The sequence below is a fragment of the Silurus meridionalis genome, chromosome 5 (assembly GCF_014805685.1).
Source record: "Silurus meridionalis isolate SWU-2019-XX chromosome 5, ASM1480568v1, whole genome shotgun sequence".
Taxonomy (NCBI): domain Eukaryota; kingdom Metazoa; phylum Chordata; class Actinopteri; order Siluriformes; family Siluridae; genus Silurus; species Silurus meridionalis.
In genome coordinates, this window is record NC_060888.1 from 22,340,423 (window position 1) to 22,364,276 (window position 23,854).

General features: G+C 39.0%; 1 protein-coding gene across 1 annotated transcript; it reads left to right on the plus strand.

Annotated features, from left to right (window-relative positions):
- The first annotated feature begins 1,250 nt into the window (after positions 1-1,250).
- csk (C-terminal Src kinase) lies at positions 1,251-21,657 on the plus strand. The gene is given in 14 exon segments (XM_046849392.1): positions 1,251-2,042; positions 2,155-2,296; positions 4,003-4,116; positions 4,265-4,377; positions 10,226-10,445; positions 13,869-13,939; positions 13,941-13,960; positions 15,734-15,799; positions 16,137-16,236; positions 16,379-16,469; positions 17,317-17,390; positions 18,791-18,986; positions 19,104-19,190; positions 20,699-21,657. Coding segments are annotated over 13 exon segments (1,350 nt in total). The 5' UTR covers positions 1,251-2,042; positions 2,155-2,281; the 3' UTR covers positions 20,882-21,657.
- The last annotated feature ends 2,197 nt before the right edge of the window (positions 21,658-23,854 follow it).

Consider the following 23,854-nt stretch of genomic DNA (forward strand, 5'->3'; position numbering starts at 1 on the left):
CAGTAACCCAGAGCCTTTAATATGACGTTAAACATTGCAGGAAAGCGGTGAGTGAGTAAGAAAACAAGCTTCAGGTTTTTCAACCTGGAAACCCGGCTGTGCTGGGAGTTGCAGTGGCGACCGCAAACTTCTTACAGGAATAACAAAAGTACAGCCCCGCGATGTCGCACGGTCCAATATAAATCTATCGAGCTTGTTGTCTTCGAAGCTCGAGTATCAGTTGAACATCGAGTTCAATGTAAAATCGTTTTTTATACTGGAGTGTCGCAGATGGTGAAGAGGGAATTGGAGCTGAGAGAGTTCTGTTGTGAAAAGCAGCTGATGTATCTGCGGAATTGGACGCATCCTGTCCTCAGTCAATCACGCTGCTGTTGGGTTTACCAGACCCAGATTGTTGAATAGATTTTAATAGGCACATCATATCAGGTTCCCAAAGTGGGTTTTTTTTTCTGTAAAATTTTGTGTACTTGTGTAGGCCTCACCACATGTGTCCTATTTTTTAATGATTCATGCTGTTCCGGTGCAGGCAATGTAAAATTAGGCCATCGGAACAGCAAAGGAAAAGTGTGTTTTTAAAGGGAAGTGGCTTATGTGCCTTTACTGTAAAGGCTGCTGTGTACAGGAGCTGTGGTTGGCGTCTGGAGCCCACACCCATCCTCTAATGTCGATCGAGCACTAACTGCACGAAACATCGCTCTGACCAACACAGGAAGTTTGCCCATACTGTAAACCTTGCAGATACACAAAATTTCTGATTATGGCTGTGCGCTGTGTTTTATGTTTGTGGAATGGATATGAAATATCAGGTGTGTGTTTATTTATAAAATAGAATAGAATTGCCTTTTTTTTTGTCACATATACATAACAGCACATTAAAACTCTTTCTTCGCATATCCCAGCTTGTTCAGAAGCTGGGGCCAGAGCGCAGGGTCGGCCATGATACAGCGCCCCTGAAGCACAGAGGGTTAAGGGCCTTGCTCAAGGACCCAAGACTGGCAGCTTGGCGATGGCTTGAACCCCCGACCTTCTGATCAGTAAACCGGCGCCTTAACCACTCAACAACCACTCCCTGTGCCTTTGTGTGTGTGTCTCTGTGCCTTTGTGTGTGTGTGTGTGTGTGTCTCTCTGTGTGTGTCTGTGCCTTAATGTGTTTGTGTGTCTCTGTGTCTGCCTTTGTTTGTGTGTCTCTGTGCCTGTGTGTGTGTGTGTGTGTGTGTGTGTGTCTGACTGTGCCTGTTCTTTTATTTTTTGCGTATCTGTGTGTCTACAAATGTCTTTCTGTTTCGGTGTCTCTCTTAATGTATGTCTCTCGGGGTCAATCTGTGTGTCTGTGATTTTCTGTGTGTGTGTTTGTGTACAAGTCTGTGCCGGAAAAAAGTCTACATACTTCATTTTCTTGCCTAATTGGGACCACCGAGAATCAGTAAGTAACTTCCAGAAAGCAGGCCTTATTGCAGTGAAAACAGGAAGTATAGTCAGGGCTACATGACATGAACTATGAACAGGAAGTGCTGGCTGAAATCGGAAAGCCATTTTCAGCGGTGATGTGCCATATCACAATGTTCAAGCCTTCTTAGTATTCGTTCACGTGGTACAATATTTCAGCATTCTTGTTGCCCATGTATGGTAATCTGACGTGGTGCCTCTGATGATATTGGAGTGTGGTTTGAGAAGATGCCGATCTTCCCTCGAGTTTCAGCCGTGTTTAGAAACACGATGTCGCTCTCTCAGCTCTGCTCTGCTGTGCTGTTACAAACCCCAGTTCCTGTCTGAGGCATCGGAAAATCTGCAGCCGACACTTCCTCTTCGAAAGTGTTTGCGCTTCCTGTTATTAAGCTGCTCGTACTTATAAGTTCACTCCCTTCTGAGCGATTGGTCGCTTTGTTCTGTTCGATTCTGGGAGGGATTTGAGGGACTTCAAACGAACCTAGCGTGTCACTTTTGACGCATTTTTGAATGCACATTAAAGCGTCTCCACCACCTCACACAGTGCAATGAGGGGGTGAATAAAGAAGTCATGCTGCTAGGGTGACATTTCACAGGTCTTCTCATTCCTGGATCAAACATTTGTCCTGTTCTCATAGTATTATATATTGTTTCTACATTTATTATTATTATTATTTTTTTAAATAAATTTAATCGTTCTGTTTGTAGGTTCTGGACGCACTTGATGGTGGATGTTGGTTCAGTGCTGATGGTGTTTCTTAACCTGCTGGGACACTGAGAGGATCTTCTCCTTCCCTCTCTCCCTGTTTCCGTTTTTCCTTCCACCCACTTCACCATGTCTGCTGTACAGGTGAGAGTGAACAATAAAAGCTAGCTGGAATGGAACGGTGTGATCCCTTAGCATATATATTGCTAAAAGATAATTAGCCTTCAATTAGCCTAGCATTCAATTACATTAGTGATTTAGTGATAAATTAGTGATTTAGTGATAAATAATTAGAGGTTTAGTGATAAATAATAAGTAAGATGGTTTTTTGTTTGTTTAATACTGAAACTGCAATTATTTACGAATTTTGCAGCCAGTTTAGAAACTGAAACTGCCTATTTTTATTCATACTGTACCTTTTATTAGTGAAGATTCAGTATTTGTTTGATATCGATACAGAATGGTGGATTGAATTTAGGCGGAACGAAGTCAAATCTGATCTTGTTAATACATAAAGATTATGATTGAAATCTTTACACGTAATTAGACTTGTTGGGGGGTTGATTTTATTTTTACAATTTCTTTTATTATATTTTTACTTTATTTACATGATATTTGTGTATTATATAATTTTACATGTAAAACCCTTTTTTGCTTTTTGGGGGTTGATTTTTTTAAATATAATATTTCTTTCTTACTTTCCTTTAGCTTTATCTTATTTTAATACTTTATCTATGTGATATTTGCGTTTCCTACTGTTTTTGTCGAGCGATTCCACTAAAGAAGATCGGTTGATGTTCCAGATTTTTATCTGTTTTAGAAATAAAATCAGATATCGTAAAATGGTTCTTCAGGGTTTATTACTGCACATGCGTTATCAACTAAGTAAACCACATAGAAATTTCCGACTGACTTCATGTTAGCAAATCGGCAATTTCTATGTGGTTTACTTGGTTGATACTCTCTCTTGCTCACACCCTCAGAGTGTGGGGGTGTGTGTGCAAGAGAGAGCAGGTACTAAAGAGGATATGTGCGAGAGAGAAAGGGGTTGGGCATATGTGAGAGAGGGCATGTGCAAGAGAGGAAGTGGGCATGTGCGAGAGAGCATGGTCAAGAGAGGGCTTGTATGAGAGTGGGCATGTGAGAGACGGCTTGTATGAGAGAGGGCGTGGGCATGTGCAAGAGAGGGAGTGTGCGAGAAAGGGGTGTGGGCATGTGCGAGGGAATGGGCGTGCGTGCGAGAGGGAATGGGCGTGCGTGAGAGAGGGCATGGTCAAGAGAGTGCTTATAGGAGAGAGTGTGGGCATGGGGTGTGTGAGAGGCGTGTGTGAGAGAGGAATGGGCGTGTGTGAGAGAGGAATAGGCGTGTGTGACAGGGAAATGAGCAAGGGTGAGAGAGCACGTGTGTGAGAGGGGGAATGGGCATGGGTGAGAGACGGCATGTGTGAGAGGGAATGGGCGTGTGAGAGAGGAATGGGCATGGTTAAGAGAGAGCATGTGAGAGAGGAAAGAGCATGTGTGAGGGAGGGAATGGGCGTGGGTGAGAGAGAGCATGTGAGAGAGAGGGAATGGGCGTGGGTGAGAGAGGAATGGGCGTGGGTGAGAGAGAGCATGTGTGAGAGAGGGAATGGGCATGGGTGAGAGAGTGCATAGGTGTGTGTGAGAGAGGGCACATGCACAGGAGTAGTGAATGTGCACGCACAAATGAACGAGTATGTGTCTAATGGGGGAGACAGTGTGTGGTGTGTGTGCAGCATGTGAGAGAGAGTGCAATGTGTGTCTGTGTGTGTTTTGAGATCTGCTGTGTGTCCACTGAATAAGCAGCATTGCATCATCTCCCCCCTCATTAGACGATTTGGCCTCCGGGCACAGAGTGCGTAGCGAGGTACAACTTCCCCGGCACGACTGACCAGGACCTGCCCCTGTGTAAAGGAGATGTTCTCACTATTATAGGAGTCACCAAGGTAAGTGTTGTTTCCCCCTCTGCCCTGTGTGACACCATATTAATGCTCCCGACACTACTGGATTCTCAGTGTCTTCTCCTGTAAGACCTGCTGCTACTCCTGTTTCTCCTTCAGTGTTACAGAAACAGCACTTTTTGTTTAATAACAGGACCCAAACTGGTACAAAGCCAAAAACACAGTGGGACGAGAGGGAACCATTCCAGCGAACTACGTCCAGAAACGAGAAGGAGTCAAGTCGGGCGGAAAACTCAGCCTCATGCCGTAAGTACCGATATGTTACGACTAAAAGCACAAATTTTACGCCTTTCATGACTTAAATAAATAATGGCTTATTTCATAAACGTTTAACACAATGTATAGAATAAATCTCGAAATAAACAAACACTGGCACAGTACAGTTTCCCTTTAATATCAGCACATGGACTCTTTAGTGACAATCACACTGGGAGACGTTAAATCTGGACCTCTGTCAATATCTGTTATATACAAATCCATCCCTTTCTGCCTTACTCTTATATATTTTGTGTGTGTGTGTGTGTGTGTGTGTGTGTGTGTGTGTGTGTGTGTGTAGCCTTCAGTATAGTATACTGTTTGTTTTATCCCTATTTTTATACTTAGTTATGTTATATTTTTTATACTTTATTTTTGAATTTTGAATTTTTATACTCTATTTCTATTTATATGTTGGACAGTCGTAAAAATCTCACTGCATGTCGTACTCTGTATGAATGTGTGTCTGACCAATAAAATCTGATTTGCTTTGATTTTAAATAAATAAATGCTGATTTCATAAACATTTAACACAGTGTATGAAATAGATCTTGAAATAAACACACTTTACTGTGTTTAATTTTTTTTTATATCTAGTGAAATATAAATAGAAAGAAATGCGTGACCTCAAAATATTAATTTCTATTTTTTGATAACACTATTTGGGTAACTAGGCTTTTTGTTATAATTGTATTAAAAATGTAAATGTTTCAGTGGCTAAAAAAGCACACCGCATAGATTTCCAAGTAAATAGGAATCCTATGTAAACACTACATTTGTACGTAGCTTTAAAAAAAGAATCGAGCAAAATATCAGTAAATTACAGAAATAATGGCTAAGGGCAAGGAGTAGCTCAGCAGTTAAGATGTTGGACTTCTGATCAGAAGATTGTGAGTTCAAATCCCACCATTACTTAACTGCCACTGTGGGGCCCTTGAGCAAGGCCCTTAATAATCCTCAACTGTTAAGAGGTTAGAGTGAGATCATTGTAAGACAGTCTGAATAAAAGCGTCTGCCACATGCCATAAAAGGAAGCGAGGTTCATACAGGGTTTCTGCAGGATCTAAATTTTAGTCCTTAAATAGTGTCAAATTCACTGTTGTAGGTTTTAAATCATGCGATGTCCATGTAACGCTAGCTCTAATACAAACTGTTTACATGCTGTTTTTGCACATGCTCTCGACTGCTGCTATTGCTGTTTTGCACAAACCCTTTTGTTTACATTTTGTTTACTTACAAGTACACTCCTGTACTCAGTTCTCTCTGCACACAGTACTGTATAATATAAAGTAGGTTTACTGGTGGCGCTGTTTTGTGTATTTGCCCAAAACTGTTTTGTGTTGTGTTTGCACTGTTTGCACCAGGTTACACACTATGAATTTATGTGGCGAGGACACTTACTAGTCCTTAGCTCTGTGTTTTTGTTATGTAGCTTTATCTTGTTTAATGAAGCACCAGGGTACAGGAGGAACATGGTCTCATTTCGCTGTGTACTGCGTCAGCTATATGTGGTTTCAAAATGACAAAAAGCTTCTTTACATGACTCATTGAAATGCTCCCGCAGCACTTTAGCATGTTTTTGTTTGTTAGTTTCCATGGTGTTGTAGTTCTTTCTTTCTTTCGCAAGTTCAAGTATAATTATCTGTATTATGACTACAAATGAGACCAACATGCAACAGCTTTCTGTTATTGGAGCGAAGCTCTCTTGAATTGTACCACATGCGTAAAACGGATTTTACTTTTTCAGCAATGGGGAAGTGCAAGTTTAGCGATACTTGGCTTGAAAAAAAGGGTTTTGTGTGTGATGTAGGTCATAATTTCATTCTTAGTCTTTAAATGGTCTTAAAAAGGTCTTAAGTCTTCAATTTGACTTGGTGAAACCTGCAGAAACCCTGTTTATAAATATAGTTTTGTTATTAATGTCACCTTTCTGTTAGTGACGAACATATACACAGTGTAGATAATGTTGTGTATTATCTATGGGGTTTTAAAGCATCTTTGAAAACTGGTGTGTTTGGTTATTTTTGAGTATTTGTGAAGAATCTCAGTATGAAATTAAAACTACACTATTTGGACAAGTTTGTGGACACCCAGGGATAAGATTTGTAACATCCCATTCCACATTTGCTGTTAATATTGTATAATATTGTATTTGATGTATCTAGATTTTGGAGTGTGCTCATTCAGCTACAAGGGTGTTAGTAAAATCAGGCACTGATGTAGGTGAGGTGAGGAGGTCTGGGGTGCAGTCAGTGTTCCAGTTCATCCCAAAGGTGTTCAGTAGAGTTGAGGTCAGAGCTTTTAGCAGGCCAATCAAGATCTTCCACTCTAACCCATGAAAATGATCATGGAGCTAGCTTTGTGTACAGGGGCAATGTCATGCTGAAACAGGTTTGGGGTTTCTAGTTCAAGTGAAGGGAAAATGTAATGCTTCCACATCCAAAGATGTTTATATATTCTGTGTGCGCGCCTCCAGGTGTCCCAATACTTTTGTCCATATAGTATATGTGAGGACATTTAAACTGCCAAGTAATTGATGTTTGAATATAGAGAGAGAGAGAAAGATTGTTGAACCCAGTCATGCCGGAAAATACAGACACATGACATTTAGCCGGGACGAGCTATATTTAGTGCACGCGTTAGTGATATCATCAATGTTCTTTCACTATAGTCATGCTCATGGCACATGTCTTGCTGATAGCGTGTCCAGCACTTACGATTGCCACCTCATTTAAATCAGCTAGTCGGCAGTTGAAAAGCAGCACACGTCGGACAGTGTAATAAATAAACCAGTTAGTAAATGAACCAGGAAACCGATCGATCGAGATCATCGGAAATTGTCATTCTTCAATTCCTGCCCATCAATCACACCACAGCAGCAAACTGCCCTACGGAGAAGATTTACGGCAAAACACGAAAACGGCAAAAACATTGCATTATGTTGTTGTTTTTTTTATGAACTTTAAGAGAAGTGAAGCAATGTTTTATAACTGCGGTGAAAACAGGAACAAACTTGTTTCACAGATTTTTTTCCACTGCATTCATCATTTGCTGCAGTGTAAACAGATAAAAATATGAGGTTTTGTTCCAATTAGAAAATACGCTGTTTGAAATTCTGGGACAATTTTGGAAAAGATTTACTAACCGCACATTTTGATGTATTTTTTTTTTTTTATCAGAATACAACTGAGTTTTCATTTTACAATTTGTTTGTATTAATTGCGCAACATTAATTTATGAGCTTCACACCCAAAAATCTAGGCGGAAGTTGTCTAACGTGAAATATAGGACCATATAACCGTCCTCTAAAGGAATCGGTTTGTTAATCTTCATATAGTGCAGCTTCAAATCGCCATTTTATTTTTATTCATTGGCGACATATCGTGTTTTTAAACTGTTCCATTTAATCGTTCGCAAGGCAAGTTATTTATGTTTTAAACAACTCTTCAAAACTGTGAGACCAAATGCACAACAAAGACCTCAGAAAGCATCTACAGACTGCCGCTCTACAGACTTTCCCACACCAGGGAAAAGCGCTATGATCATTACAAAGCGCTCACATTTGGTTTGATTTCCGTGAAACGTGTTCTGAGAGTCTCCTGAATAAATAAGTAAATAAATCTTCACATGAATGATTCAAGGTTTTCGAAACATCCTTTTATTATTAGGTTCTTGTGATGTAATATCGCCTACCATATGACTTCCTGTGAGCAAAAACAAACGAACAATAGGCATTAAAGCGAGAACTTTGGGTATTAAATTCTCTTTCATGCTGCAGCTGAAACTTCCTTCTGAGCCATGCTGCTACTATAATAGAAAATGAATCCACATGTTTGGACCAATCAGAATCAAGAATTTCATGAAACCGTTATCTTTTCTTTATGGATTTAGACTATGGTCATGTTCATGTTGCATACAGCATTTAAAGAGCTAATTCATTACTGTGATTAATGTTAATACAAAGAATGGAAATTTCGATAGATGATTTTATAGTGTGCAATATAAAAGCAAATTTTGTGTAAATATGAACCTGAGTAAATAATAGAACGGTTTCATTCTTTAACTGAATAATTAGGATTTGAACATTGTGGATTTTTGAACGAATTATTAATTGAATACCTGCAATCGTTTTATTCATTATTCAAGCAGCTCTGAACTGCTCTATACATGTTTTACACACAAGCTTCACAACTACAGTACTTCAGTGCAGCAAATTGTGCACAGGTTTCGTTCTTTTCTTTTCAGTATTCAGGTTTCTGTTTGAGGGGTACGATTCAATGGGAATTGAAAAACGCAGATTGCATGCTTCTGATGCCAGAGTCTCAGCAGAAGCGTCCGACGCTGTGCTCCTTTTGGAACCCTGTAATTTTTCTTTTCTCGTCTTGAACTCGAGTGTTACTGTGTTCTGTGTGTTTATATCCTTGTTGGGATCAAATGTCTCCACAGAGTAAGCAATATCTGGCGGTTTTTCGAGCTTGTGGGGACAATTGGCTGGTTCTCATTAGAAAAACTGGAGATTTCTTTATTTTTACCGAAGCTGCAGGTTTTCATTTGGTTGTTGAATTTAAGCAGAGGATTCGATTTCGGTGCAGCGTGGCTTTACGTATTTTCATTAATTATTGTCAATAAATGTGGTCCTCACAAGGATAGCTAAATAAATGTGTGTTAGTGCATGTATTTTTGTTTTCCACAGCTTAAACCACCAGTAGGGTCGTTAGAATGAAATTTTTTTGCATGTGGTTTTTTTTTTTTGGTTTGTTTGTTTGTTTGTTTGTTGTTGTTTTTTTTTACATTTTTTAAAATTTGTATTTTTTTTGTCTTAAGGGTTTTTTGCCTCTAAATAAAACCATATGTCATGAAAATCACCAGTAGTTTGTAACAGTAGGTTTTGTTGGTAATAACGACATTTGTTTTTAACTAAATGAAGTCATGAGGTTGCCTTATGCTAGTGGATTTTTAATAAGAAGTTAAGAGTCAACAATATATTCAGTATACTATCTAGCATAAGGTTGAGACATATTAGAGTTGACTTCTAAAAAAAAAAACACATACAAAACACACACACTCAAAAAAATCATACAGTTACCTGTATATATCTGATGTACAGCCATTACTCTAAAATCCGACTTTCCCAATCTTTTTATCAACATGTTTTCTTATTAGAAATATAGAATACTGTATTAACATATAATTAGATTTTTGGGGGGGAAATGTAATAAATTCTGATTTCTTTTGTTCAAAAAATCTTGGCAGCTGTGGAGTACCTCAAACTAGCCCAATCTGGCAACCCGTTCATTATAGGTCTGTTAACGGTTTCTCCTTCCACTGAAAAGCAAGCATCATAGAAAAGTGATTGTTTCTCCAAAGGGGCTTTTAGCACTTTGTGATGTAATTCTCATTTTTGTTAAGGGCTTTTTAACGATGACTATTTGTTATTAAATATGGATTGTTCTAAACGGCTGGTGTAAATGTTAACCCTCTCCTATACCTGTTCCTAAGAACAAGCCACCACTGACTATTTATCTCCATTATCCCAATTATTCTGCTAAATAGTTTTATTGCTTTTTAATTTGCATTTATAAATTTATTTTTTTTATGCTAAATGGAAGTTTAGGAGAAATACGTACACAGTTAGACCAGACAAGTTGTACTTTACATTTGAAGCCGATCTCAAATGTTCTCGATTCCCTTTTATTTATCAACATGGCTGTAGATTATGTTTAATAAGGACGAGCAAAAAAATGATATACACTTTAAAAAGTATAATATGCTTCTCGGTGTTGGTCATGTTCAGTGTTGTTTATGTTGCTGTTTGTTTTTTCTTCCCGCTTTCCTTCAGATGGTTCCATGGTAAGATAACACGTGACCAGGCCGAGAGACTGCTCTACCCACCCGAGACGGGGCTGTACCTGGTGCGCGAGAGCACCAACTTCCCCGGAGACTACACGCTGTGTGTGAGCTCCGAGGGCAAAGTGGAGCACTACCGCATCATCTACCACAACGGGAAACTCTCCATCGACGAGGAGGTGTACTTCGAGAACCTGATGCAGCTCGTCGAGGTCAGGCTCACATAAAAGTCTGGGGTTTCAGGGTTGTTTCGGCACAGGCTGCTTCGGATTAATTATTTTGCACTCTTACTTTATATTACGTGTCTCTTGCCACATACTGTAGCTGTAAACATTAACCCAAAATGAAACAAATATCTGTTTACTACCTGAGAAAAGAATTGGGGTTTTACAGAAGAAAGCCTGCATAATCATAACATTATAATTGTTGCTAATTGGCTTTTATATCCTTTGTATACCCGTTGTTGGTTTCTTGTGAATTTGAATCTTTATATTGCCAAAGCCTTCTATGGCAGGGAGTCTGTGAAATAGTGAAATGATCAATGCTCTGTGTTTGAGTGAAATGACCGACTCACAGAGCTGTACCCAGGTGCATGCGGAGGAGGGTAGATAGCGCGTCCCTCGAAATGTGTTTCCCAATGATACAATACATTAAAGATATATATGCAGCAGCTACCGATGCGATGCAACACTATTCACCCTATCATGATGCAGCGCGATCTGTTTTCGATTTGATTCAACACCATGCAATTCGATGCAATGGGGAACAAAAATATGATGCTATGCACTTCAATATGTAAAGATAGTTCACTTTTATTCCTTTGGTTCAGACCGACAGCAAATCATCAATTTACTGAAGTGTCTTCTGACTTCTAACGCACAGCATTTTCACACAGGCTTTTGTAGTGCGAAAGAAATGAAAAAGATTCCTGTTCTGTCTGCAGGAAGACGCAGCTCTACCTCTGCCATGTTAATCTGTATTCTATGTGACTCTCGGGCCACACCTCGGTCACGTTAGACGGTCTGTGATGCGTCATATTCACGTAGCAGCAGTGGTGCTGAGAGAACGCGCTTGAGACACAGTTAGCAAGGAGAAATCGATCTGTATAGAAATATTGGGCACAAATTATCGGCCACTTTGTAAATGATAGTATAATGAAATGAAATGAACGTATAGCGCATTTACTAATAATGATATATAAATAAATTGTTTTTTACCACTAAAAAATATGTTTAAAAGATGCATCGTGATACTTCTGTCCGATGCACTTTTTTTTTTTTTTTTTCGATGCATCACGTTAACATTTTTGCCGATGGAATCAGCGAATATTATCATTCATATTATGCAGCAGTTCAGAAAGACATGAAGGCTTAAAGTGTCTTATAGGAAGCAGCATGAAGTAACACTGGCTCCGGTTTGTAAAGGCAGGGCCGACATAGCTTCCCGGCTTCCATAAATAGACATTTGGCAAGGGTCACTATTGTGCATTTCACAGAAGGAAACCAAAAAATCGATTCTCCCAGTTAAAAAAGTCCTCCAGCTTTAATTCTTCAGTATTTAAGCCAAAGCCACTATTGCATTGTAACGTTGTTATTTAATGTTGCGTTTATGGTCAAAATATGAAGTGTGTCTAAATGGCTAGTTCTGTCTTAATCGTTTCTACATGGTATCTTCATGTGGACAACAAGGAAAAAATACATGATTAGCATATGTTTAGCAGCGAATGCTAACTTTTAGAACAAAGCAGCATACAGCAAGTTTATACCAAAAAGTGTTTCCTTTTTATCTCAACAGTTTTTTTTTGTTTGTTTGTTTTAAACACGTTCTGAAGTGTTTCATTTAGTTGTAGTGGCCATCTTCAGGAAATAGACACGTAGTCAAAAAGCTGTTAACATGCAACCAGTATTAACTCGGAAAGTTTTTTCAGCAATTCAGCAAACTTCTTCCATTTCTGTGACCTGTAATGCACTTTAAAACTGAAATACCCGATTGTACATGACCAGAATCGATCAAATCTAAATTGTCTGATTAGCTTTGTGATGTTTATTGTAATTGTCTGAGTCACATTTTTTTTAGAATTAATACATTATACATTTTTCAGCAGGGCAAATGTTACACAATATTCACGAAGTAGGACTAAAATACTTCTTGTATCTGATCTGCTCGAATTGCTGAATTCCTAATGTCTTTTTTTAGTTTCAGAATCCTCCCCAACATACACCGTTTTTAAATGATGTTCACAGACTGGCTCAAAATAGCCAAAACAGGAAGCAGCCAACTTCAGACACAGCCACAAAGGCAGAAAGAACTTCTGTTCGAGGCGTCAGGAAACGCATACAGTTTTAAAGTGCATACATGCCCGCGCATGCACACGCACACACACAAACACATGCATATGCACAGGCCTTCATAATGCTTTTTTGCCTGCTCAGTGTGTGCATGAGTATAGTACGAGTTTATAATCTGCTGAGACTTTATTGCCTCACAAATGTCATGCAAAAATTCTCTGAGCTTTGAGCTCGGCTCACCATTCAGAGAAGGAAAAAAAAACGGCACCAGAAATAGTTTAAGGTTTCGGGTGTTTCAACTCGTTTTTACATTCAGTGTAACTTGGACAAAGTGCTGAGTAGTGGTTTATGTGTTATATATGTACTCAGATCTTGCTTCCTGCTTTCTTTCTCTTTCTTTCTTCCACTCTCTACACCCAACTGTTATTTTTTTTAAAAGCACCAGCTCCTTCAGCCTCAGCGTGCTCAGTAAGACCCATTATTCGTAAATGGCGGTGAAATCCTTCTTCATTGATCTTTCAGTCCTGGTTCACTTAAGCATATAGCATTAAGCAGTAAAGAACTCACAGCATGAGCTTGATGATAAACAAGGTTGCTTTGCCATGGAGTTCAGTGATTGATTGCGTGATCATCAGCCTGGGTATCAGGTGCAGGTTTGGTATCTGTGTGATTTGTTATGGATGGTGTGGTATCACGTACATGGCGTCGTCTCACCTGCTGCCTGCAATTCAGTTCCTGGAAAAGTTGATGAAAAGGAAGTGACAAAGAGGAAGGTCAGACATTTATGAGGCACAACTGTTACGTTTCTGTTGCACTGGTTACATTATCTTCTGCTCGAAAAAAAAATCTACAAAAGCTTTGATGCATGAAGCCTGAGAGTAGTCTGCATGTGCGAATGTGTCTTTCTGAAGAAAGGGGTTAAACCCTTTTTACTATAGTGGAAAGTAAAGCCTTTGAAATATTCACACAAATGTCAGAGTATTCGGTTCGTCCCATTTTGACAGCATGCACTCGGGCTGCCACAAGTTTGTGCCAAAACCTCTCTGATCTATTTTAGATCAAATATATCAAGAGAAGAGAAGAGATGAGACATGGAAAAATCTGATCTTTTGTACAAAGCAGTGCAGATTAGATAGAGAGAGATCGATCACTTTATTAATCCCAGTGGGAAAGTGTAGCGCATTTAAATATTCAAGGTATTGAACATTCACTTTGTTGGTTTGAAATATTTAAGAAATCTAAAAATCTTTGAGCCCAGTGTATGAATGTCTTTCTGATAAAGGTGGAGACAAATCTGCAGTTGATGTCAACATGTCTAACCCACTTCTTATTGGTGTTTGTGTGCAGCACTACACAAAAGACGCAGACGGGCTTTGCACCAGACTCATGAAACCCAAGCTCATGGAGGGAACAGTGGCAGCAGGATGAGTTCTCCAGAAGTAAGAGCACAGAATGTCCTCCATTCCTTCTTTCATTAATCAGACTCTTGTGTCCTTGTTGGGGTTGTTTTTTCACCTCTTGTTTTTGTGAAAGTTTCCTGATCATGTGATCAGGCATGATATGTATGATATTCTCTATACATGTGTAGACTGAATGAGATACAAATTGATGCAGACGTATTAATGTATGTATTAATAATATTACAGTGTAAAGTAATATACATTATGGGAATTAAGTATGTGCATCGCCATAACTGAGTCCTATGCGATTCGCGTCTCGACACATAGCCTGCAATGAAATAAAGACACATATGAAGGCGCTACTGATACTACCGAATGCGATACGATTCACCCCATTACGATGCAGTGTGCGATCTGATTTCGATTTAATTCAACACAATGCCATTCAATGCACTATGATGCAATGGAAAAAAATTTGATGCAATGCAATTAAATATGGTACACAGTGATCAACAGGATTTTGTAGTGTAAAAGAAATAGAAAAAAAGTTTCTGTTCTGTCTCCAGCAAGATACAGCTCTACCTCTGCCATGTTAAACTATTTTAAAAAGTTGATGTGTTAGAAACAGGAAAAATGGGCAAGCGTAAGGATTTGAGTGAGAACATTAGACAAAGACCTAATGGTGATATCTACATGACTGGGTCAGGGCATCTTTAATACTGCCGCTCTTGTGGGATATTCTCAATCTGCAGTGGTCAGTGTTTATCAAAAGTGCTCCATGGAGAGAACAGTGGTCATGGGCAGCCAAGGCTTATTGATGCACATGGGGAGATACAGTTGCACATGCATGCAAGTGTATCTCAATTACTGAAGACGTTATGGTGTTGATGCTTGATGCCTCAGGACTGTTTTGGCAGCAAAAGGGGAACCAACACAATATTAGTCAGGTGATGATAATGTTATGTCTGATGTGTGTATATTCTATGTGACTCTCAGGACACGCCTCGGTCTCCGTAGTGTTGTGATGAGTCGTATTCACGCAGTGGTGATGAGAGAACACACTTCAGAAACAGTTTAGAGAGGAGAAATCTATCTACGTATAAAATATTGGTCACAGATTAATAATATCTTTCTAAATATTAAAGTATAGCGCACTGACAATTCGTTATATAGACATTGCAAATATGTTAAAAACAACACAACACGATACAAATGCCCACTTGTATCCCATGCACACGTTTTTAAATCAATGCATCACGTCGTTAACTTTTATGCCAATGAATCTTGCTACGTCAAATTGGAGTTGGGAACAGTTTTGGCTAAAGTTCTGCATCTCCAATGCATTCTGATTGGAAAATAATTGCATGGGAATTGAGCCGATTCTCAGAAACACTTTTTTTTTTTTTTCTCCGACCTCCAAAAAAACATGCAATTTGGTGGACCAGAGTCTTTAAATCGACCTTAAGAGTATATGAACAGTGCTTTGTGATGGACTGATGTGCCATCCAGGGTGTGCTGATACTGGATGTTTCTCTAAGCTCCTTTATAATGATTGTTGTAAAATCTTTTTCAGAACATTGTATAAGGTTTTTTGAGAAGGCGTACAGGTCAGGGTTCTTTCTGTGCCCTGAGATTGGTACAGTGCAGATTCAATGCAGAATGATCATACTTGCATGACATACATAGCATTTACATGTTAGCAGGGTGGTTTTATACCGTATAGAAGAACACTACTGATATGTAAAGCTTCTTTCTTGTGTCTTTTTGGTTTAATGCTCGCAGCTATTCACACTTCCTGTTTGTGTTGCACAGGTGGATGGGCACTGAACCTCAAGGAACTGAAACTCATTCAATCTATTGGAAAGGGTGAATTCGGAGGCAAGTTTCACACACGGTCTATCGAAGACTATCCACTTTACACTTTAAGCACATTCACAGCGAATAATTAGCACGTAAAAGCATTCTCTAATGACGAAGCCGTCCACTGGCTGCTAAGTGCTCTAAGATGTTTCAAAACGATATTGTTTATATTTCCGCTGCCCTAAGATGACTGCTTAGCGTTATTGTTTATTCATCACTTCCTGGATTTGAATCTAATACTTGTGCAGGTTAAAAGGCTAGAGAGGGCAACATATCCATCAAAAAAAGATAAGATCTGAGAAAATCCAAGCATGACTCTAATCGTCCGGGGAATGACGTGCAATGTTTTGCGCAGATGTTATGGTGGGAGATTACAGAGGCAATAAAGTGGCCGTGAAGTGCATCAAACATGACGCCACAGCGCAGGCCTTCATCGCAGAGGCCTCGGTCATGACGTGAGTTGGGTTTGAAATTTCCGTGAAGCTCCAGTGGTCACAAACAAGAAGTACACACATCAGTCAACATTTACTCCTGTATTTTTTGTGGAAACGCTTCGTGGACATTGTTTTTTTTTCTTCCCCTTTCCCCCCAATGTAGGCAAATGAGACACAATAACCTGGTGCAGCTGTTGGGAGTGATCGTAGAGGAAAAAGGCAGTTTGTTCATTGTCACAGAGTACATGTCTAAGGTCAGTGTCAGGAACCATATTTATCCAGCACCAGTGGTGGACGAAGTACTTAAGTAAAATTAGTTTTTCCCTAAAAATAAGACATCTCCCAGAAATAAGCCCTAGCATGATTTTTTTTTTTCAAGGTCCCCCCAATAAAAGCCCTACCCCGAAAATAAGCAAAATAAATAGTTATGATCATCAGCCGGCATTTAAAGTAACACGATTCAATACACGATAGTGTAGCTAAAATTTTGATATAACAATAATAGTTATCGTAATATAAAATTAAAATATAATAATGATTGTAATAAAATATTGATATAATACCGGTAATATACATTATAATTACTGTGTTTTTTTTTAAATACCCAAGCGGGTGGATAATGAATAAAATGGATGATATATAGATTTTTGTACCATATATTAATAAATGTACCCCTAGATTGTTGTAGATAAGAATATGACATCCCCCCAAAAAACTATTTTGGAGCAAAGACTTGTATAAGACCTGGTCTTATTTTCAGGGAAACACGGTAGTTACACTCAGTAAAATATGACTAGTAAAAGTAGCCCCCTTTAAACTTTCACTTAATTAAAAGTACATAAGTTTTTTGCCATTTGTTTCACTACTGCTGGACATTTCATTTCAATTAATATATAACTTAATATGCATATTTATTTAAATATGAATAAAGTATTCTAATTCTAATTTAAACTCGCATTGCATTGACACTGTACAGTTTTTAAATCCATTTTCCAAAGCTTTTAGGTTAACTGCATTAGCACAGTGATGTTTTTGACTGCATGAAACTTAAACACATAGCATGGAAGGCTACATTAATACAGAGTGACCGTTTCTCTGCAGGGAAGCCTGGTGGACTACCTCCGCTCCAGAGGACGCACTGTTATCGGAGGAGATTGTTTGATCAAGTTCTCTATGTGAGTGTTCAAATCTGGTTTGAGAGAAGTAAAGTTTGAGGAATACTCTTGTAAAACTTATTGCAAACGTCTCAATGGTTCGTAGTGTTCGCAAACGTTTTTTTTGCGTCGTGCAAACGGAGACAATAATTAGTAAGTACTTGATAATAATACAAAATAAGTCGAATTTTTTTTTCTGTAGCACCAATAAGCAAATGGAGGAATCTTGATATTTTTATTAGAGTAAACAGACACTGTGCAGCAACGCTGGACTGTATGAGACATGAACCATACAACATGATATGCAACACAGATAAAATAAACATGATTACACATAACACAACTAGATGACCAAGCACAGAAAACCATTCTGATTGGCCCATGACACACAATGACATTTTAGTGAAGTGATTGCAGTGATTATTAAAATAAAAAAAAATATTGCACTTGGCCTTGATATTGCACAAGTAGAGGAAATAGAGGAAGTGTAGTAAGAAGTCCAGTATAGATTGGGGTTATGGGAGGGTGTTAAGAATCTGAAATCTTTCTGGATTTTAACAACAATGATTGTAACCATGCCATGCAGATCATTTTCATTTGTCTTTAGTAGTTTTTTTTAGTCAGTGGCAGAGGAACACTGCTCTCTTTATCTATTTCATAAAGAGAAAGTGAAGTGCACATGGGAAAGAATCTTCCTGCTGAAAAGTAGTTCATCTCATCTCATCCATACATGTTGTTCCTTTTATTGTAATTGAGTTTGGAGTGAAAAGGCCGTACTTTCCAATAACCGATTAATCAACCGATAGTTTTTAAAGTGGATACTGGATTTAAAAAAAAAAGAAAAACTTAAACATAACGCTATGTAAAATAGTACAGAACTTTAATAAAAAACATAAAAAATAAACAATGCTAAATCATGAACATGTGCTGAAGGAAATAAATATGAATCAATTCATTACTAAATAGAATGAGATATTTAACAAATAGAATATAGCGCTCTCCGTGCAGTGCACAGGTTTACATATACACAAAAACAAAAAAAAACAATGTGGCGTCAGTGATCAGCCACTTGTAATGACAGTGGACAGAAAGCCGGAAAAACTGTCTATGGATTTTTGCAGATAGCCGATAGTTCCAGCAATCAACTATCAGTACCAATTCAATCGGCAAAACCGGTTACTCGGTCAACCTTTACTACTTTCTGTACTGAGAAATGATTAAATTTGTCGTAATAATCATTGCTCGCACACACACACTAAGGGATATGGTAGATATAGGTCAAAGATTTTGGAAGAATAATATTTAAGGTCATGTGGACCAGGTATTTTAAAATGACACACATCCGTTTTCCAGTTATTGCAATCCTTTGAGCAGTTATTGTAATTAGGATTGAAATATGGTCTCTCTGCCCCTCTGTGTAGGAATGTGTGTGACGCCATGGAGTATCTGGAGAGTAACAACTTTGTCCATAGAGATCTGGCAGCTCGGAATGTTTTAGTCTCGGAGGACAACATCGCTAAAGTCAGCGATTTTGGTTTAACCAAGGAGGCATCGTCCACTCAGGACACGGCTAAGCTGCCCATCAAATGGACGTCCCCTGAAGCTCTGAGAGAGAAGGTAGTGTGTGACCGTGAGCATGAGTGTGAGTGTGTGTGACTGTTTGTGTGTGATCTACTGCAGACAGTTGTAATAAAGGCCACGGCTAAATTCTGTCATTTCTGTGTATCTGAACAGAAATTCTCCACCAAGTCAGATGTATGGAGTTATGGAATATTGCTCTGGGAGATCTATTCCTTTGGCCGTGTACCGTACCCAAGAATTGTAAGTATTCTTTACTTTAAAGAGTTTATTTACTCCTGTATTTCCTGCAGAAAGGAAGAAATTTGTAATTGTTGTTTACTGTGAGAGTGACAAAAGCAACAGTTTTTAGTTTTACTGAAGGGAGATTTTAAAAAGAGAGTCTGGTGCAGCTGCGTGAATTGTTTCACACACACACTTTAAACACCACTGAGTGCACCAACAAGTGCAACCCTTCTTATTTCGGCTGCTCCATTTTTGAGTCACCACAGCAGATCGTCCGCCTCCATTTCCTCTGCCTCTTTCAAACCAACTACCTGCATGTCTTCCCTCACCACGTCTATAAACCTCCATTTTTTCTCCTGCATGTTGGCTTCATCCTCGGCATTCTTCTACCGATCTACCTTGTGTCCATCTTCTGCACATGATCAAACCATCTCAATCGCGCTTCCCTCACCTTTTCTCCAAAACGTCCTGCCTGCACTTGGTTCTGATCCTGTCCATCCTCGTCAGTTCTCCAGCTCCACCTCCTGTCTTTATGCCACTGTCTTTAAACCATACAAAAAAGCAGGTCGCATCACCGTCCTATTAACTTTCCCCTCTCACTCCTGCAGAAATCCTTCTATCACAAATCACTCATGCCACTCTTCTCCACCCACTCCACCTTGCCTGCACTCTTTTCTTCACTTCAAACAATTACGTGTAACTATACACAGATTACAAGTAGTAGCATTAGCAAATTGCTATGAGCTTTGGAATGGCAGTGTATCATACTGCTCTGTTGCTCAGTAATTTCCTATAACAGCATGTCCTTTTGTGTTTAGGAGGTTGCGCAGTAGGTTCTGCTATATCTCTAGAGTCCCGGTACTCTGGTTACTGTCCATGTGGTGTTGCTTAAATCACATATATTCTTTGCAATAAAATTAAACAAAATTCTTCTTATGGACTAAACAAGTCAAATTTCCCTGCACTCGGCAGTCTCCAGCAGGGGGCAGAATAGTCCATAATTATATACGTGTGTCTATAGTAGGGATGGTAGGCTCCGCCGATTAGCATCGTTGAATCGGCATACAAGTTAACGATGTGATGCATCGATTTAAAAAAGTGTACATCGGATGCAGGTTGGCATTTGGATTTGCGATTCATCGTTTTTAAACATTTGCATCAGCAGAAAGTGATTTATTTATACTTTTATTATTTAAAAAGTGACCAATAGTTTGTGACCAATATGCAGATTGATTTCTCCTCTATCTATCTATCTATCTATCTATCTATCTATCTATCTATCTATCTATCTCTCTCTCTCTCTCTCTCTCTCTCTCTCTCTCTCTCTCTCTCTCTCTCTCTCTATATATATATATATATATATATAATCAACGTATCGTATCGTTGGCTATGCATTGAGACGCGAATTACATCGTTGTCATATATGGAGATGCACATCCCTAATCTACACCTATCAATTAAACAATTGTATATTATATTTTCTTTATTTTTGTACAATGAATGTATAAATGTGTGTCTCGTCGCAGCCTCTGAAAGACGTAGTGCCCCGCGTGGAAAAAGGATACAAGATGGACGCTCCGGACGGCTGTCCTCCTGTTGTGTACGACATCATGAAGCAATGCTGGACTCTGGAACCGGCGATGCGGCCCAGCTTCAGAGCTCTGAAAGAGAACCTGCAGCTCATCCTGGATAAAGAGATGTATCTGTGAGAGCAAACCCACTGAGACTAACTATGTGTGTGAAAGAGAGAGAGAGAGAGAGCGAGGGGGAGAGCACAGAGGACCATACAGAACTCTATACACTCTCACACACACACTCACAGAGCAACACTGTGTCTTCACACACTTGAAAAAGAAGAGATGTACATGGAAAATATAAGTTTGGCCAAATTGTTTTACTGATCCCCAACTTGTTTTTGTCCTTTTTCTTTTGCTGTGCCTTCATGATTTGTTTTATTGAATCGGAGAGGCTGGCCTTCTCTTGTGTTTTTTTTTTTTTGCTTTAAAAAAAAAAAAATAATTTAACTGTCTACAGCCTCTTTATGACCTGTTTGTCTTTATCTTTCAGTCACTGTCTTTCTGTCTGCCCTGTACTAGACTACACCTTTCACTTTAATATGCACACAAAGCAGAGGCGTTTAGACGTCCTCCTCCGGGTTCATTCACATGATCACATGGGTCTGTGTGGACGTGCAAGCGTTCGCCTGGGCGTAACTCCTCTGGATGTTGTGTATCCGGAGCACTGGACTCTTCGCTGTTCCCATGAGCTGTTGCTGATTTTTTATTTTTTTTGTGTTCTTTTCATTGGGTGAAAAAAAAAAAAATGGGTCTCGTACTTCACCCTGGATAAGACCAAACTTGAAGCATGTGTGAATTCACATAGCAGGGAAATAGGTGGGAGATTTGTTCATTACAATTTTGATCCATGGAAAAAGGAGCATTTTGTATGTAAATGTAAGAAGAGAATATAAAGGTGTCTGCCTCTACATATCTGTGAAGCTTTTTTTTTTTTTGCACTCGTTATCACTGTATGGAGAAAAGTTTGAACAGAAGATTTGTATGTGATTCCTGAACATCGTGTTCCACATTTACTCCCCATTTGCTGTTAATAACCTCCACTCTTCTTAGGAAGACTAGATTTTGAAGTGTGCTTGTAGAGATTTGATCATTCAGCCACAAGAGTGTTAGTAAAGTCAGGTACTGTATAGGGTGAGGAGGTCTGGGGTGCAGAGTTCCAGAGTTCATCCCAGAGCTGTTAAATAGGGTTGAATAGGGCTTTAGCACCGGTCATTGTACGTCCAAAGATGTTCTGTACAATTAACAATTTGTGGAAGAACCACATATGACTGGAGAAACCAGGTGCCACAATACTTTTGTCTATTTTGTGTATATTTAGAATCCATGCAAAGGCCCAAACTCTGGCACTCTGAACCTTTTACAAGTAAAAGCAGGGGGCTCAAATGTACTAAAGATATCAAGAGGTTTAAATTTTATCCTAGCACCTGCATCTAACCTGACGGTGGCGTACGTGTAATTTAAAATGTTTACAAGTGTATATTAGATAGAGATTAGGCTGAAACACATGGAGCACATGGCAGTATTCATTCACCTTCTGAGCTACTATATTATTAACTCTCCAGGTTTCCATGTCTGTAACAGATCTTAGGCAATAGCAAATGCAGCTTGTTTTGTTAGAGATCTGGACTGCTGCCTCTCTCCTTATATCACATCTATTTGCAAGGCCCAGTTTGGAATTGCTGAACATTTCAGACAAATCTTTACCTGAGGTTAATATATTTTTTTATTTCACTTCCAGAACAGTATTGTGTATAGAAAATCACAGCAACTCATGTTGAACTCTTTTAAGTACAGATCCACACTCTGGCAGAACAAAGCTGCAATGTGAAACAGTGGTTAAACACAACATTGAGAGAGACGTGGGACTTCAATTAAAACAGTAATATTTTTAGAAATGAACCGAAATTGTTCACTGCCCAAAAAATGCTAAGAGAAGAGTTTAAAAAACTGAGTGTTAATTATAATCATTTATAATAATTGATTGAATCTATTTCAAATCGGTTCGAATTATTTGTTAACTTTCATTGTTTCCATAGAGTTTACACCTGGGTTATTTGTCAGTAGTAGTTTTATTATTATTATTATTATCACAAGTTTGGTTAAGGCATTCTTTTAGATCATTTCTTTTCCTTACAAAATGGATTCAAATGGATTCAGAAAGTCAGGGATTCGATTTATTTTTTATTTTTGGTATTTTTACTATAATTTTATAAACATAAAATCTTATTTTAAAGATGTACATGGTTTAACCACATATTCGAGCCAATTAAGCTTTATTGCTGAGGAAGTTCATGTTAGGTCATGGGCTCAGCCATGATACCTGGACCAGAGAAGGTTGAGGGCCTTGCTAAAGCGCCCAACATTGGCAACTTCACAGTGCTGGGGCTTGAACCCACAATTCTCTGATCAGTATCTCAGAACTGTCAGGCCACTGATTAGATTTTGTGTGTGTGTGTGTGTGTGCGTGCGTGCGGCGCAACTGTGTGTGTGCGAAACAATACACAAAAGTATAAATGTTCTATGAAAAAGCGTAATTGTTTTGAACTGTTTTGGCTGACCTTTCCTCACGATGTCCTGCTTTTTTTTGAAAGTCTGTCTTGTAAATGTCCTTGTAAGTATATCTGTGACCAAATCAATTTCTTTTCCTTTGTCAGCCATTCTTCTTCTTTCGGTTGCGTCCATTAGGGGTCACCACAGCGGCTCATCCATCTCCATACTACTCTGTCCTTTCAAACCAACTACCTGCATGTCTTCCCTCACCACATCCATAAACCTCCTCCTTGGCCTTCCTCTTTTCCTCCTTCCTGGTTGCTTCATCCTCAGCATTCTAATACCGATATACCACATGTCCCTCCTCTGCACATGTCCAAACCATCTCAATCGGGTCTCTCTCATGTGCTGTCCCTCTAATAAACTTGTTTCTAATCCTGTCCGTCCTCGTCACTCCCAATGAAAATCTTAGCATCTTCAACTTTGCGACCGCCAGCTCCACCTCCTCTCTTTTTTTGGTGAAATGAGAAAAAAAAAACAGCTATTAAATCTACATGAATATATTTCAGATTGTGCAGTTTGCTACAGATGCAGTTTGCAAGCTCTGACCATCCT